Genomic DNA, 18,493 nt, shown 5'->3' with positions numbered 1-18,493 from the left:
TGATAATTAGCAGTCCTAATTCAGCCAAATCGACTATATTTTAGTTTTCTGCTGTGTTCTTAAAAAAATCTGGCAAAATGGTTTTGTGGTGGTTTTTAGGTTTTTTGAAGTTTAAGAGTAAAGCAAAAACTACTAAACGAGCGAGCAAACAAGGGCAGTGCCAGCGGGCAGGCAGCGGTGGGAGTGCGGTGCCCGGAGGAGGGCTGAGTGCGCAGGGCCGCCCTCTGCGGCTGCCTGTCCAGGGAGGGGGCGTTGAGGAAACTGACACATCTGTCCTGAGAAGGAAAAGCCTCCAGGGAAGTGTGACGGGTGTCGCTCACTATCCGTGACCACGTGGGAGGGTCCCGAGCACCCAGACTCAGTACCTGTACCGCAGGGAGCTGGTAGGCGTTTCCGAGGTGGGATGCCATCCCCTAACCCCGAGAACGTCCCACCTTACTTCTCAGTTTGCCACGTGCTTTCGCACCCCAGCGCCGGGGGTGTTCACACAGGGTGACCCAGCAGACTGCGGTCCGTGTGGAGGCAGCAGCGCCCCAGGTCTACGTTATTCTACAGAGGCTGCTGTGCCCCGCATCCCCTAAGTCCAGACGTGGACTTATATCTTATACCCTAAGTCTAGCAGAGGACGTGGCAGCATTTATCACCTCCTGGAGCCTGGCAGCGTGGAATAAACAGTCGGTATGAGGATGCAGAGCAGCGCGTTAGTACCCAGGGGCCGCTGTCACAGAGCCCCGGGCCCTGGGTGGCTTCAAACAGCAGAAGCTTATTCTGTCTCAGTTCTGGGGCCAGAGTCCGGAACGAGGGTGCAGGGAGGGCCATGCTCCCTCCGGTGTCTCCAGGGGAGGATTCCTCGTCCGGTGCTGCCGGCTGTTGCCAGCCCGTGGTGACCCCCCAACCCTGGGCTTGGACGTGCATCGCTCCCGTCCCGGCCTCCCTTGTCGTGGGGGCTCCCCTTGCATCCGCTTTTCTTCTTATAAAGGCACCAGTCATGTTGGGTCGGTATGCACCCTGCTCCACTTAATTTCATCTTTAAAAAAATTGGTCTATGTTTTATTGGATACTTTCATGTTTATTCTGCTCTGTTGGGTGTTGGTCACAAACTAATTGGATTGGGCCCTGCCTTGCGGGATAGTCAAGGAGCTAGGGACTTGTCTGTCTGTCTGACTTCCCCACCAGAGTGTGAATCTGTGTGCATTGCTGCATCCCCAGGGCCTGGCATGATGTCTCGCAGGGTCAGCGCTGAGTAAATTCTGAGTGAATAAATAAGTAAAGGGCCGATTGAGCATCTAGAAGTAACTTTAGGGTAAGTAGATGGAGCTCTGAAGGACAGCAGGTTGAACACTCTGGGGCCCCCAGGTCTTTGCTAGATGACAAGGAGCCCATGAGGTGGGTGTCTGCACACTGGCCTCCGGCTCCAGAAGGTGGGTCTGAGGCCCAGTGCTAAGTGCTGTTTGCACGACCTTGATCAAGCCAAGAGACTCTCAAGTTTTATTTGTAAAATGTAAAATGCAGGACAGGGGGCAGGTGGGGACAGTGCCATCCTATGAAGCAGCGACCCTGCTGTGTGACCTCATCTTAACTGCCTTCAAACAGAGTCACGTTTACAGGTCGTCGGCGTCGGGACCGAGGCATATCATTTGGGGGGACAGAATTCAGCCCACAACCGAGAATAAATGGAGGTCCACTGTGTTCATCTTCACTTTTCAAAATTATTTTCAGTTTAAGGATGGTCATCATTACCTTCAAAATCAGGCATTGAACATGTGGAGAAGCTGTGAGTCCATGTCATTCTTTTGAATAATTTCATTTGTTACTTAGACTCCTTTTCAGAAGGAAAAATGAAAGAGGTGTTAATTTTAACTACTTTATACAACTTTTAAAAAGAGATGAGACATTCCAATCAGTCCCCCCTGTAAAAGCCTTCTGAATTTTATGTGTTTACTAAAATAAATTGGAGTAAGGTTATTACTCCTCAAACTAGGTGAGGTAAATGTAGGTTACAAGCTGACTTTGTGGTAGTAAAGATTTCCTTAAATTATGAACATTTATAAAACAGTAATGATTCTACTGGACAGAGAGTATTATCTTTGTAATTTTAAGGTTAATAAATCCTATATGTTTCCTTTACTGATACTATTGCTCACACTTGTATAGTTTAATGCCAACTCCCTATTTAGGAATATTACCACAAATTATAACACAGAAAGCATGAAGCTTGGTTTTAGGAAACACTAGCTATAGAGAAGTGAGGAGTGTTTCTCATCTTGAAGAAAATGTAATTAACAAATAACATTCCAGTCTGACCTTCAGCCTTGTATTTGTCCCCCCTGCAATGCAATCATTCTGGGCTCCCCAGTGTCCATGCCAGCACCCTCAGGACTGAGTGACTTACAGACATCTTCTGTAACTACATAGATAAGTATATAGGAGGTTGATGTATAAATATTAGGAAAACTTTGCCAATGGTCATACAGGACATTTCATTTGAGACTTGAGGTAATTTTCAGGTGTCATTGTCAGACTTCCTAATGATTTCTGTTTTTTCCTCTAGTAAGAGTACAGTGAGGTTTACATGGCATGCGTACAGGTGCCCTTAGGGAATTCATGGCAGAAAGTGGGATGGATGCCACGTTCCCAGTCCTTTTTCATATGTTCAAGATCATCTGTAGTCTCTTAAGGGTCTTTTACAATATAAGGTCATTCGCTTTAGAGGATATGCTGCTTTTTAATATACTACACAAAATGGTCTTACAGAATATACACAGATCAAGTAGAATAATATAATCTAGTCAGTCTTTTCACCACCTCATCATTTTATTATTTATAAACCTTCAAAAATATGTGAAACAAACCTCAGTCAGCTCTCGATCATTCTGAATAGCTCCCAAGTCACTGCTTCTTGTCGAAGGCACAGCAGCACACAGAGCTTTGCTCACGCAGGGCCGCTCGGCAGTGGGAGAGGGGCTTCCAGGCTGAGCCGCGGCGTGGCCGTGGGGCCGGGTGGCGTCACCCTCCTTTCAGTGTTACATAGGAGGCCAGAGCTCATGCTCTCCTGTGTTCCTCTCAGCAGTTTCACTCAGGGGGAGAGAAACTGCTTTTGGAGTTAGCCATTTCTCAGCCTTAAACAGAAGCTGTAAATGGTTGAGGAAACCCAGCTGCCTCCCGCCCTGAGAAGGGGTGGGGCAGTGCTGGGGAGGTGGCTGGGAGGCTGGGCCCTCAGTGCACGGCCCGCTCTGCGCTCGCTCAGACGGCCCGAGGCCCTCAGTGCATCGCGCTCTGGGCAGATGGCTCAGGTTGCTGGGTGGCTCCTGGGTGCTTAGCAGAGCAGAGTGTGTGGTTCATAGTCCCAGACTTCATCTGGCAAGTAGATGTGCAAAACTGAAACATTCCATTTATCCAAATCTAACTAGAAACCAGAGAATTTCTCAGGTAATAATATTATCTCTTCTGGGATTTTTACTACTGAAGAGAATGCTGTCCACTCAGCACTGGGTGAACATTCTAGAAGTTCACCATGTCCCAGAAAACACATGGTTTTAATGTTCTTTCTAACTGCTTAACTGTGGAATTATACACTCTTAGTAATGACGGAATACCTTGGAGTTTTGAAGAGCATTAGACTGTCCAGCGTGAGGAGTGTTAGTTAAAGCTTCAGACTTGAGAGTCTTCTGTCCCAAAGTTTTTGGAGATGAAAGTCTCCTTCTTCCCATTTTGGTGGTAATTACAACCACTCTGCCTGTCTGTTCAGTAATTTATACGCCAGCGTAAACAAATATTACTATTTGCATGTTGTAGTGTGTTCGAGATCTCCCAGGACTCAGCCTCTGTGGGCTCGGGGGAGAAGCCTGGGGCCCATGGGCCCCTCCCATGCCCTCATCTGGCCGCTGCCCGGACTCCAAGCAACCCCTCCCCATCCAGGGCCGCCACCCTGCTGGGCTCTGGGCTGACCGCTAGAGCCATGGCTCGCCCACCATGTGGCCTCATCTGTGTCTGTGTGCAGAGGGCCCCGGGCTCTGGATTCCGGGGTGCTCAAAGCCCCACAGTGACCTTCTGGGACCCACATTCTCTGAATGTGACCTCGTCTGGGACGTCTCCCCCCTAAGGACTCCCACCCACTTCGCAGTCTTCGGAAAGGCTCTGTCTTTCATGGCCTCATCTAACTGTGTGCATTGGTGAGAGGATGATGCGCTCTGGGAGCTCGACAGAAATCAATGCCGGCCATCTGCGGCCGGCCGCCTCCCCCTGGGCTGTGCCCGCTCAGCCCACGCAGCCCTCCGTCCCTCCTGCAGCCTGCAGGCCCGGCTCCGGGCCTTTCTGAGTGACGTCTGGCCACAGCCGCCTGTCTTCCCTGGTCCTCGGCGTCCCCTTGCTCAGCACATGCCCCACATGCTCCAACCATGCTGACTGTTGACGGTCCCTGGCCGCGGAGGCCAGCCTGCTGGCTCATCTTTGCCGAAGCTCTGCCTCTCCCGCTGGGGCCGGGACGCCATTGCACCAGTTTCATTTCACCTGTTCAGAGAAACCCCTCGTTCTTCCCCAAACCCCTCTCCCTAATGTGCCCGGATCCCAGCCTCGTGGGCTCTAGATCACGTCTCCTTCCCGATTTCTTTCATGGCACTTGTCAGGACTGAAACGTCCTTTTCATTGTTTGGTTGCTTGTTGTCTGTGTCCCCTATAATGTATGCCTGTGGAGGGCAGAGGTCGTGTCTGCCCTGGCTTACAGTAGGTGCTCATTAATGTGCCTGTTGGAGGACTGAATCTGAGGCCCAGAAGCGGTAAGTGACAGTGAAGTGAAGCACTCACGATTCAGCTCAGGGAGGACGCTGCATAAAGCCAGCAGGAGCCGTGGTGCCCCGCGAAGAACGCGCATCACCGAGGGTGTGAAACAGATCAGGACAGGACAGTCACCAACATTTAACTCTGAATCTCTCCCCCTTAAATCAGAGCCAGTTTCTCTTCATAATTACCGTCTGTGTATGCCAAGAATAGAACTGTGCCATAGTGCCTGCCCTGTCTCCTGGGGACAGACAAAGCAGAAATATGCTGCAGGGTCTGCAAGGCGGGGCTCCCAGAGTCCACACGTGGTCAGTGAAGGATATTTAGCTCCTTGTCTGTTCTGTGTCCTGAAGACACCCGCCTCTGTTGAAGTGGACGTTGAGATTCCTACTTAATCCGGAATGCCTCCCAGTGAAAACGCCAAGACTCTGTCGTCTACTGGGAGAGCGAACTCAGAGCTAAAACAAATGAGGTGGAAAGTATATCAGGGCCTTTGCTCATGTTTTTTCAAATCCTGATTAAAAAGCGGTCTTCATCTTCATTGTCATTATCATCAATTATCCTTAGTGCAGTGTCTCGAATGGACATTCCTCAGAAGTTTCAGAGCGCTTTAAGTGATGTCACCTCCTCTGAGGAGCAGCCTCTTCTGGTGCAAACAGCTTGGTCCTGGAAAGCTGCCGGCGCAGCGTCTGGTCTGCCAGGTGCTCTAAAGTCAGCTTCCTTCTTGTGAAGTCCACAGGAAGCCTGGGGCCTTCGCGTCTCTTCACCCCCAGATTGCTCGGGACTCCTTGTTGAGTCACTTTTCACTTATTCCCTCCCCACCAATAGCATTAAATGACTGTGAATAATGGAGTCAAAGAAATGCATAGGTGTGAAAGAGACTATTTGGCTGTGTTAATCAAGCAACCGTATACTTTTGGTGATGCTAATTGAAGGCGTGAAGGGCGCTTCCTGGCTGGAGGTCCTGGTCAAGTGTTTCTGACTAGATACATGGGACAGGGAAAAAAATGGGTTGGGGAAGTTTCTGGAAGTCAGTGGGAAGGGCACTGAGCAGGCATTTGTCTTTCTTGGAAGAGATTTATTCCATCTTCTTCATTCATATAGAACAAAAATTGACATAGCTCCATAAAATGCTTTTATGGCATATTATGTCATATTATCTGCAAACGTATATATTTGCAGTACCGACTTTTTGAGAAACATTCATAGGTAGATTTCTGGGAAGATGGAGAACCACAAGTATATTTCTAGTCAAGAATATTTTTAACATAAAAAATCTTTTGATATTTACAAGTCTTGAGTCAAGAAATGAGTACTTTCCTTCTGTGTGTGTGGAGATGTACATGAATGAGTCAAAAACCTTTCACTTGAGTTCCTGTCATTGTCCTTCCAGTATGACAGTTTCATTCCAAACACCACAAGACGGCCTGCATTTTCTCCATTTGGGAGCATACTTCAGTTTCCCAGAAATTTGAATTCTTGGTTGTTTTGTGTTTTTTTCTATCTAAAAGCTCCTTTGCGATAGTTTTTTCAAAATCCTGCTGACACGACAAGACGGCCTGCATTTTCTCCACTTGGGAGCATACTTCAGTTTCCCAGAAATTTGAATTCTTGGTTGTTTTGTGTTTTCTTCTATCTAAAAGCTCCTTCGCGATAGTTTTTTCAAAATCCTGCTGATCCACAGCAATTTTATTCACTGCTGGAGATGAGCTAACTAGGATGATTACTAATTATACTGTTTTTGAATTTAGATGGAAGGCATTGGAGTCACTCTGTGATGTGGAATTTGATTAGTTTTGAATGTTGCTCTAAATTAAGCTTGTATGTTGTCTGGGACAAACGGGCGTAAAGTCACCCCTTCTCCAAACACAGAAGCATTATGGTCAGAAGGTCACCATGCAGCCCTGCCCTCTCTCCTGATGTTTCTTTAGTCGATAACTAGAAAATAATGGAAGCAAACCATGGCAGTTAATTTTCTCTGTGTATAGATTTAAAAATATTCTCTTGAACAGTGTTGATATTATTAATATTAAATGGAAAATGTTTTCAGCAAATGAATTGCTTATGAAAGAAACAAAAGGAAAGAAAATTTAACAATTATGATTTCTCATTGAAATTACCACCTGATTAAATACTTGTGGAGAAATGGAAGAGAAAGTATTCCACCCCATTCTAATTTTAACATCACCTTGGGACACTAAGTAAAGGGATATTTTGCAAGAGCCTGTCTTTATACCTTTGCAAGAACTGTTCTAAAAGTTGTCTAAAAAACAGCTTTTCTTAATAAGGAGTACTAATTTTGAGATTTTCTTTTGGGCACTGAGAATCATTCTGACCGGCTAAATTGACCACCTACCAAAATTTATAAGAAGCCAAGCACTGCATTAGTCACTTAATTTGCTCAAGCGGATCTGCCGTTTAAAACCAAAATTGGGAGGCCTCACATTTTTGCTTTTAGAAGCTGGACTCTAGAATAATTATTACCAGACTCATTGAATGAGATTTTTTTAATAGTTCAAATGTAGGGAATAATCAGTACCATTTGCCTTCCTAAAAACTGCTTACCTTTTGATCCAAAATATTACTGACCATAGATTCTTATGTCAAAGTGGAAAACTACAGTAGTTCATGGTTGCATTTGAAATTCAAATGTGTAATTGTTCACTGGCCTTTCATAATCATAAGAACAAACCTAAATTCAAATAAAAAGAATGTTCCAGAAGCTATAGATTTTTTCATGCCAAACATATAGCCATAAATTTGGGTTAATGGTAGCTTATGGGTTATCAGTCTATCTCTAAAGCAAAATCAGAGTTGTGATTCCCATATTACATCCTTTTGTCATTATTTAGCTTCTGTGAAATAAATTTCAGCAGCATTTATTTATGATGTGAGTTATTTGCTTTGTTTTTGTAATGTTTGGAGGCAGAGGACTAAAGTAATAGATACTAGGTATCAGCCCTTCTTCTGTACCCAGGAGGTCACAATAAACTGTAGCTGGACACTGTTCACACTGGGCATGCATTATTTTACAGACACACCACTGACTTCACTCCTTTCCTGAGAGGTACATGTCACTTTTGAAGTATCTGTTTCATTATCTACTACTGAGCTATAAACCTTGATGTAGCTCTTTCTTATAACTTCAGTGTAGGTCTTGACACTTCCCTAACATACATTTTGCATATTAAATTGTATCTGCATAAATTAATATCTGCCTTTGCTGCAGTGGGTTTTTCCCAGTGTTTCCAGCAGAGAGAGGCTCTGGTCTATATCCCTAGTCCTTAGTGGTACGGCCATTTACACTTCTGATCTGGTTGATAGTAATACTTGATAGCATCTATGGCAGAAAGCTTTATCATCAATATCTATGGATATAAACTATAGCAATATGGCTTAGACTTTCAAATTGGAAGACATTAATAAAGAAGATTCTAAAACTTCTTTTGGTGCCTTCATTATAGGTAAAGGCATGTCTTTTTGCACTTATTATTTGTGTACAAACATTCTGCGTTGGGTCAAGACAAAGGTAAGAATGTCCCCTTCTCACCTTCCTCTTAGGGTCATCCTGGGAATCCTAGCTAATACAAGAAGACAAGAAGGAAATAAAAGGTCTACAGGTTGGGGAGGACAAAATAAAACTGTCTTGGTTCACAGATAACATGACTTATCTCTGCAGAAAATCTGAAAGAATCAACAAAAAAGTCTCTGGAACTTATAACAAGGTTGCAGGATACAGTTACTATACAAAAATCAATTGCTTTCCTATGTATCAGTAATGAACAACACGAATTGGAGATTGAAAACTCAGTTTCATTTCTGCTACCAACAAAAAATGAAATGCAGTTGACCCTTGAACAGCACAGGTTTGAACCACTTATATACAGATGTAAATATGTTGAAAAATTCCTGTAGATTTGTGACAATTTGAAAAAACATTTTTCTCTAGCTTACTTTATTATAAGAATATGGTATATAATACATATGACATACAAAATATGTGTTAATTGACTTTCTGCTATTGGTAAGGCTTCTTCTGGTCAACAGGTTATTAGTAGTGAAGTTTTTAAAGAGTCAAAAGTTGTACATGGATTTTTGACTGTGCAGGAGGTCGGTGCTCCTAACCCCCATGTTATTATTCAAGGGTTAACTGCACCTAAGTATTTATACCTGAGTATAAATCTAACAAAATATGTACAAAATCTGTATGTGGAAAATTACAGAATTCTAATGAAAAAAATCAGAGATCTAAATGAATGGAGAGATACTCAATGTTCATGGATAGGATGACTCAATATTGATCGGATGTCTGTTCTTCCCAACTTGATCTAGAGTCCAACACAATCCTGATAAAAAAATCACAAGATACAAGTTTGTGGATATTGAGGTCATGTTTATGTGGAGAGTTAAAGGATCCAGAATAGCAAACACAATACTGAAGAAAGAACAAAGTTGGAAGACTGGCACTACCCACCTTCAAGACCCTATATAAAGCTACAGTAATCAAAACAGTGTGGTATTGGTGACAGAATAGACAAATAGAGCAATGAAACCAAATAGAAAGCCCGTAAATAGACCCACATAAATATAGTCAACTGATTTTTGACAAAAGAGCAGAGATAGTTCAGTGGAGGATAGTCTTTTTAACAAATAATGCTGGAAGAACAGGATATCCACATGTAAAAAAACCCAAAAAACAAAAAAGACTTAAAAATTGATTATAAATCTAAATATAAAAACAAAACTATAAAACTTTTAATAGATAATATAGGAGAAATTCTAGGTGACCTTGGGTTTGGCAATGATTTTTTGGATACAACACTATAAACTCAATTCATGAAATAAATCATTGATAATCTGGACTTCATTAAAATTTTAAAAATGTCTGTTCTCTGAAAGACACTGTTAAGAGAATAAAATGGGCCACAAATAGAAAATGTTTGCAAAAGGCATATGTAATGAGGGACTATTATCTAAAATATACAAAGAACTCTTAATACTCAACAATAGGAAAACAACCCCATTAAAAAAATGAACAAAATATCTGAAAAACATACCTCACCAAAGAAGATATAAAATTGGAAAATAAGCATATGTCATCTGTGAAATGCAAATTAGAACAGCAGTGAGATACCACGGCATACCCTTTAGAATGTCTAAAATCCAAAAATCTGACAATATCAAATGTTGGTGAGGATGTGGAGCAACAAGAACTCTGATTCACTCATTGCTTATGGGAATGCAGCATGGCACAGCCCCTTTGAAAGACAGTCTGGCAGTTTCTTACAGAGCTAATCATAGTCTTACCATACGATCCAGGAAACACACTCTTTGGTGTTTACCCAACTGAGTCAAAAACTTATGTCCACATATAATGTGGATACAAATGTTTACATCAGCTTTATTTATAATTGCAAAACCTGAAGGCAACCAAGTTGTCCTGTATAGGTGAATGGATAAACTCTAGCACCTTCATATATGAAATATCATCCACTGATTTAAAAAAAAAGAGTCAAGCCATGACAAGACAGAGAACTTTAAATATAGATTGTTAAGTGAAAGAACCTAATCTGAATGGGTTACATACTGTATGAGTCCACCTACGTGACATTCTGGAAAAGGCGAAACAATAGCAACAGTAGGTACAGCGGTGGTTGCCAGGGGCTGGGAGAGGGAGGGATGACTAGTGAATGGAGCACAGGGGATTTTTAGGGCAGTTTGACCATTCTGTATGAGTTTACCCTGGTGGATATGTGATATTATGAATTTTTCAAAGCCCATAGAATGCACAACACAGAGTGAACACCAGTGCAAACCGATAGACTTTAGTTACTAATCATGAATCAATTTTAACAAATGTACTGCACTAATGCAAGATGTTAATAATAAGGCCAACATGTTGGGGAAGGAGAGAGGGCACATTGGACCTCTCAGTCCTCTGCTTAACTTTTCTGGAAACCGAAAACTGCTCTAAAAAATAAAGAGTAGTAACAGTTTTTAAAAAGGTCAGTGTTTGAGAAGCAGCTGCACTATTTTCTCTTGCAATTAATTAGTATGTGTAACTTTATGGAAATGAGACTAATAATGCCATTTAACAGAATCATTTTTCTTTTCTTAACTAGCCAGAATTTATACATACATGCTAGAGAAATCCAGAATTGTGTCACAACTTCCTGGCCAGAGCAATTTCCTCATTTTCTACTTGTTGATGGACGGTTTATCTGATGAAGAAAAACGTGGACTTCACCTTAATAATTTACGTGCACACCGGTAAGTGGCTGTGTATTTTCTATCCAGTAGCTCTGCCTTCCAATCGTGATTGCCTTTTAGCAGTCTTCATTATCTTCTTATTTTTCTGAAAAGTAATGGTGACTGAAAGAGAATATTTGCATAATGTCAAGTTGGAACCATCTGGGTGACAGGCGTCTAACTGTTAAAGGTAGAGGTGAAGTCGTGTGTGTGGTGTGTGCTAGCTTATGTTTCTGTTTTCCTAGTTTTCACATCAGGATTTAAAAAAACTAATGTGTATATAGACATTTATATTCCTCTGGGTGTTTGGGATATAACATTAGTTATGCATTGCTAGTCTTTGGAAGTCTTTGAAATAATGGGAAATATTATTTGGGCAATTATTCGTTAGTGACAGATGAAGTTATGTAACAAATTAAGTGAACAGTGGGGCTGATTCTGCGTTGAAGTGTGGCTGCGCTGGTCGTGGCATGGCGGGGCGGCCAGGGGCACAGGCAAAGCGAGATGGGGAATGTCTGCATTTCCGCCGAGTGCCTGGCTCCGTGCGCCTCCTCACGAGGCCTGACCGAGATTAGGGTCAGGATGGGAAGGGAACAGTAGGGAGAGAAAAGCCCCATTCGGAAGAGTAGGTGCGAGAGGCGAGTGACAGGGAGCTGGACGTGGGACCCAAACTCACTAGGACGTTGGTGGCAGAGCACGAGGGTCCTGGGCTCTGAGGCAGGGTTGCTCAGATATCTGGGATCACCTGGTTTATAGTTCATCACGTTTGTTGTTGGATTTAAGAGGAATGGTGTGAGTCTTCATGATGTTATGAGACCCTTGTGTGGAAAATCAGGGATTGTGGGGAGGAGTGTGGTGGGGACACCAGTGGGCGGCGGAGCTGGAGGCAGGGCAGCCGTGGGCCTGGGGTGTGGGGACACTGGTGTGAGGTGCCATGATGAGAGTTTTCCAGGGGGGACGTGCTCCAAGTGGGGCTGACCTCTGGGGACTAGTCAGAGCAGAGACAGGCCCCCTCTGCTGTCACCATGGCTGTGTGGTGTGACGCACGGTGGGGCCAGGAGGGCGGTGAACTGGCCATGTCCTAATTTCCCCTGATACTGGTAGCCACTCTCGTCCAATTCCTGTGAAAATATTACATCCAGGAGCATCGATATACTTCATCATGCTGAGTAGGACAAAAGTTGTCAAGAAGTTAAGAAGGCCTTATTAAAATTGTGTTTTATTTAAAGTGGAGGACTATTTGGGAGCTTATAGTCCTTCGAACAACAGAATTTCAAAAGAACAATGAAACTAATATTGAAGCATGAAAACATTAATGGTCACCTGGGGAAAAGTGATGGATGGAAGGAAGGAAGACAGAAAGGACAGATGGAAGGTGGAAGGAATTCTGAGCTCCTCAGGCACTAGAGATGTTTTTATCACATCCTCTGATTTCATAAAAGAGGAAGTCAAACCCAGAGGTGTAAGGAGACTTGTTCCGAAGTGAATACATTACACAGCAGCAGTATTGAAAATACCCATTACCTGCAATTCACTTTTTTTTCCCCCTATGTTGAACATCTCTAATGGGACCTGCCTTGGGAGGAAAAGCATCAGATGGGAAGCCATGGGTGTGCTCCGGGATAGCTGTGTGGAAGAAAAGTCTTGTGGATTTCTGGGTTTCTAATCGTTCTTATGATCAACAGCTCAAAGCTTGCAGCACAGAACTGGGTTAGGGGGTGTGTCTGTGTGTGTGTGCCTGTGCGTGCATGCATGGGCACTTGGCATTGTGGACAGAGGGCTGCTGAACAATACAAGGCAATGCTCTCATCTACCATTCAAAGAAACAATTTGACTTGTTGGTCTGAGGTTTGAACCAGTCTCTTGAAGTGTGTGAGTGTGGGAGAAAACAAACATCTCTTTATTGAGCTCCACAGTTCTAATATTCACCTCTCTTTGCAAAAGATTTTGGAATCATTGAGGGTATTTAGAAAGTCAAACAGGCAGGGGTTGCTTTCTGAGAGGCTCCAACAGGAAAGAACTCAGAAAAATCATGAATAATTCAATTCCCTTGAACAAAGAAGTTATTTTATTAAAATGCATTATAAATATCTAATGGGTGCAAAACAACATTCCTCAACAAAAACATACACCAGTCCAGATTCATAAAACTATCAATTGGCACATTTGTACAAAGAGAATTCCACAAACAAGATATTCTTTAATAATAAAACAAGCTGTCTTGCAAGTTATAATATATCATCTGTTACAGCATGTTTGTCATTTGTGTTCTGTGGGTTTTCTTAGTTATGATTTTGGTGGATCTCATTTTTGAGGGCTGGTAAGCTTGAGGACTTCATGTTTGTGTGATAATTTGAATTTGGGTTAGCGTCTGATCTTTGTCAATGATGTATATGAAGTACCATAATTCTGGAAATTCTTCGGCTTGTTTATAGTCACTAGTATTAATCTGAACTTGCCAGCTCTCAAACCCTCAAACCTGTCACAAATTGATGATCCTTCTGTTTCCTCCTTAAAATCAGTACTGGTAAAGGAGATGGAGATCTCTCTCTCTCTCTCTCTCTCTCTCTCTATATATATATATATATATATATATATATATATATGTATATATATATATATCTGACACTCATGAAAGGCTGCTTGTGGGGAAATTTTGATGAATTATGTTGAGTCTGAAAGCACACACTGCAAAAACTTGCAAACCCCTCTTCCTTCAAATGCATGTTTTCTCTTCTTTAGCAATAGCAGCTCATTGCCTACATGAAACATAAAATAAACATCTAACAGCAGCTGAAGTCTTATTCATATATATATATGTTCTTACGTGATTAGAACTCCAAAGAGAAGAAAGCATTGTTGTAAGAAACGCTTTTGTAATTAAAGCTATAAAAAGTGTTTTTTTTTCCAATTTTGACTGTTTTGGTACTAAAAGTTTGTTCAGAGTCTCACATGAAAATGTATAGAGATTTATTTCAGTGTTAAATGCACCTAAAAGTACTTTCCTGTTTGTGAAATTGGAACAAAAGCTAGAACAAGCAGATAGCACCCTGCTTAACCTGAGAATATTAAGAGTACAGATATATTCATCAGTTCCCATAGTTTAACTACATGGAAACAATGTCTGTAACACTTTGCATACGAATATTCCTGTACAGATTGTTAAAACAACAAAAGCAACAAGAAAAATTGTCTAGCTCTCTAACATTTTGAGCAGTGGCAATAAGGTTACATTTATTGAGATCCCCCGCTAGATGGTGCACTTTCCACAAAGTCAGGAGGAAAGAAAATCGCTCATTACTAAATGCTTCTTTTTGTTTACAGTTTTTCTATGCTTTACTTTTTCTTTTCCCTGGACGTTTCTCTTTCAGATTCTATTCCAATTTTTTTTGTACATGATATTAACATTATATCTAGGGAATAAATATAGTTTATGTTCCTGGGAATTGAGCTTTCATGAAAGTTAGAAATAGTCATTCATTACTCATTTTCAACCTCCTTTAACCAGCCTTTTATGGGTTTAGTCCAGAGCAACTGGACTCCAAAATCCTAAGAAGTTATTCCTAATCTCCTTCATATTGATTAATGATGGAAATGATTGTGGTGCTGCATAATAACATTTTCAGTAAAGGTCAGATTTTGAATTATAAACTGAGAGCAACAGCCGTTTGCCTCAGAGCGTGTGACCTGTTTCTAACCTTGTGTGTTAGTGTTCCTTTGAAACTCTGACTCACTGAGCACTTGAACTTGTGAGAGCTGCCTGGGAGCACGCCTGTCATGGTAGATGCTGCAGCAATTAGCCCTCAGGGAAAGTGTGTTTTATTGCGAAGGGGTTATTATGCACATTTAACTTAATCTGAGAAAGTCTCACAGAATTTCTATAAAGGTAAGTCTGAACTTAAATATTACTTGATGATTCTTTAGGATTTTGTGATATAACAAGATGTACATGACCACACATTTTAGACCAGCAAAGCTTGAAGGTGCTCTCGAGACAAAGGTGCAAATAGGAGGTATTATCATCTATTTCTCATTGACTATAATTAGTAACCTAAGGGATAATTACAATTGTAACATGTGGATCTTATAGAACTCTTTCCATAGGCCAGACCCTGTCCTGTGCTCATCTCCTCTGCCTTGTTGAATCCTCGCCTGTAACTAAGTGGACGGTGGGGGACCGCATCAGCACAGGAGAGACCAGGACAGAAGACAAGTCAGCGGGAGTGCAGGCTTGGGTCCAGGTCGTGCTACCCTCAACCCTGACCCTGTATTGTCTCCACATGCAGCAGCGTTGCCTATGGGACAGCAGCCACTGCTTTTGCATGCATGTGTCAAGGAGAGTTTTAAGGAAAATGGACAGGAAAGCACAAAGTTGTCTGTGGGTGTGTTTTTATTTAAGACTGCTTAAGCAAAACTAAGTTAGGACCTTCTAGAGTTAGTCACCTCTACCATAAAAAGCAATCTTGGGACATTTCCTTATCCAATAGCATAATAAAAACTTTGAATTACAAGAGCTTGCATGACCTTAACTGGCAGTTATAATATTGAAAATATAGACAGGGTTGGATCACCTCTGCAGAGGGGCAGGTGCAGTTCAGTCGTGGAACGCCAATGGGACGGGGTCAGGTCCACGGCTTTCTTACCGCCTTGTATTCCTGAAGGATGCGCACCGCACAGGGGAGGGGGCAGAACGCGGCGGCCAGGCCCCAGGCTCCACCTCGTTAGGTGGTCTTCGACCCCACAGGAGAGTTACGGGGATCCCAAACTGTTTCTATAATGCATCTGAAGCACAGATAGTGACTTACTCAAGGACCAGGTTCCAAACCCCCGGGTCACGGCTTCCACCCTTCCGTTCCGCAGAGCTCTGGTCACCAGTGTCAGACAGACATGCAGCACCGACTCGCGCAGGGCGGACGGCAGAGGGAGGCGGACTGCAGGGGTCACGTGACTGGAGGGGTCGGAAGGCGTGCTCGCGGCGGTGGGACCGGACCCTGCACGTGTGCGGGGGCCGCAGTCTCTGTCTCACACACACCTCCCGTTTCCAGCACGGAGCAGAAGGGGACACAGCTCTCAGCACCCCCATTTGAGGAGCTTGGAGAAGCAAAGGCTCCTCTTCTGCCTCTCATTGGCCACCGTGGTGGCCGAGCTTAGGTCTCGGGCCCACCCTGGTCCCTGCGTCAGGGGGAGGAGGTGCGATATTTGGCCCAGGAGTAGAGGGTGAGGACAGCAGAGCAGGGCCTGCAGCAAAGCCATGCAGAGCCCGCGTCCTCTCCTTTGTTCAGCCAGAGCCCCAGCCGCCCAGAGGGAGTGGCGGCTCCAGTCAGCACACAGGCGTCGGGAAGGCTGGGCAGCCGATGCGGCTTTCCGCTGCTCAGTGACCTCAGCCCAACTTACCAGGGTAATTTTCCAACTGGCCGGGTCCAGCAGCCACCCGCATACAGGACCATTGATCATGTGAAAGCATTTCTGGAGGCCTGCAAATGAAGATTGTAACACATTTCCAGAGCATTTCTGTTTTATATGTGTTACCCTAACACATATTTTGGGGAGTTAAATGTTAAAATAACACTATGATCCACCCAATCCACAATATTATTAAATAGCTAACTGCTGTCCGACTATTCCTCCAAAATTCAGATTTCTACTTTACCTTTAAGTGGCTGGCAGGTATCCCGTGGTGACATCCATTGCTTTTGTTGTCGTAGGTGTATGGCTGCTATTGTGGTACTTCTGAAACTAATAGCCATCACTGAGCACTTCCCGCAGTTTTCTCTGCGTGCCTGTGATCACTGCGGCGGGCTGGAACGGATCTCCCCAGCTGCAGACGGGCTAACGAGAGCTCTGGTGACTTGGGGAGCTAGCCTGGAGCCGAGGTGATTTCTGAGCTCCAGTCTGCTCAGTTCTCAGCTCCTTACATAAATAGTTTTGAAATGATTCTACATAATGAGTGAATTTTATCCGAGATAAGTTTTACTGCCTGTTCTACAGGAAGAAAGCCATTTGCTAAAAATCACTTCCTAACTCTTCGTTCTTCAAATTTTTGACAAGAGTAGCACTGGCATTCTGAGGGTGCATTCACACACACGTGCATGCACATACAGATGAGAAAGTAGTTGAAGCCTGCAGTAAGTGTTTCTCTGGCCTACAAATGAGTGCCAGGCACTGTGCCTGTTCTTACTTGTATTGTATCATTCAATTCTTTTGGTAACTCTGTGATAGATATTACTACTGTCCCTGTTTTATGGATACGGATGTAGGCCTAGAGGATAAATGACTTGTCCAAGGCCATATCACAAGGAAACCAGGGCCCAGTGATGTCTGGAGGTCTGTCTCCAGTACCCAGATACTCGCAGGTGGCTGCTGCACCGTCTGTCCACTGGAGACAAGGGGTGGCCAGCCCTGTGCTTTAAAAGTGAACACTCTGTTCTGACATATAAATGTTAAGGGCACTGTCTGCACAATTTGGGAAAAACAGATGAGAATATATGTTTACTTAGCATATGCAGACCGTCATGATCTTTTCAGAGTCTTGTTTCTGGCCTCTGAAATTCCAGTTCGATTGTTGGCTGTTTCTCCCAGGATCCAGGGCAAAAGGCAGGCACCACATTCCGGGATGTGCTCACCTCCCTGCTCTTGAAATGTTGACTTGTTCTTGGGGAGCCTGGGGGGTTGCTGTCTCAGCAGCGCCAGTGGGAGGGGAGTCGGGCGTCAGTCAAGTGAAAACCGAGTTTCCTGATGAATGAAGTACATCAGCTCACTTGACGCTCTGTGGCTGAGCACCAGGCCTATGAGAACGGAAGCCCACCCCTGCACTAGGGGGTTAAATGTCTCCCCTTCCCAGGCAGTGAATTCAATGTCAGGACATGTTCTCAGGTTACTCTGAGTGAATAGTTGTGAATTTAAAGCATTTCAGTGTAGATCATCGATTGGTGAGTCAGTCCCCAAATCCAAAATATTCTTAGAACCAAAAGTTTCTTTAGGACTCATGTGCTGGCGAAAAAACAAAATAAATTAGAACAACCTGCACTCATTTGAAGCAAAATCTAAACCTGAATTGATATGAATATATTGTGTAGTCTTTATATATCTTACTTTTGAAAATATCCATATTGTTTTTCTCAGAATTAACGTGTTTGATTAAAGGGTACTGCCCAGTCTTACTGGGGATATAAACACTACATGAACTTTAAAAAGAAAATTCTAAAAAACAGTGTATTTGTACCCAAAAGTTTAGGATAAGGGGTTGTGGCTTGTGTCATGTAGTTTGTGAAGGTCCATTGACTGTGTTTCTCACTGAGGTAAGGACCCCCTCCCCAGGGCCACAGGCCAGCACCTGCCTCTGTGTCTGAAGGCAGGATCCCCCCATTCTTGGGACCTTCCTTTCCTTCCACTGTCCCTGTCTCTTCTCTGGGTAAGAGTACTTCTCTCTTATAAGGAAAAAGTACTTTATGGCATCTTGAATTATGAA

At 43.5% G+C, this 18,493-nt stretch overlaps 1 protein-coding gene across 6 annotated transcripts in view; it reads left to right on the top strand.

Moving 5' to 3' along the window:
- Nucleotides 1–18,493, top strand: part of MYO16 (myosin XVI) — a 513,550-nt gene that overhangs the window by 257,504 nt on the left and 237,553 nt on the right. For all 6 annotated transcript variants that reach the window (XM_037024949.2, XM_073212365.1, XM_073212366.1 and 3 more), the window contains exon 16: nt 10,899–11,046. In XM_037024949.2, the coding sequence (XP_036880844.2) occupies nt 10,899–11,046 (148 nt within the window). The remainder of the gene's footprint in view (nt 1–10,898; nt 11,047–18,493) is intronic.

This window comes from Manis javanica, chromosome 9 (assembly GCF_040802235.1).
Source record: "Manis javanica isolate MJ-LG chromosome 9, MJ_LKY, whole genome shotgun sequence".
NCBI classification, from domain to species: Eukaryota; Metazoa; Chordata; class Mammalia; order Pholidota; family Manidae; genus Manis; species Manis javanica.
This window is presented reverse-complemented; position numbering and strand designations above follow the sequence as displayed.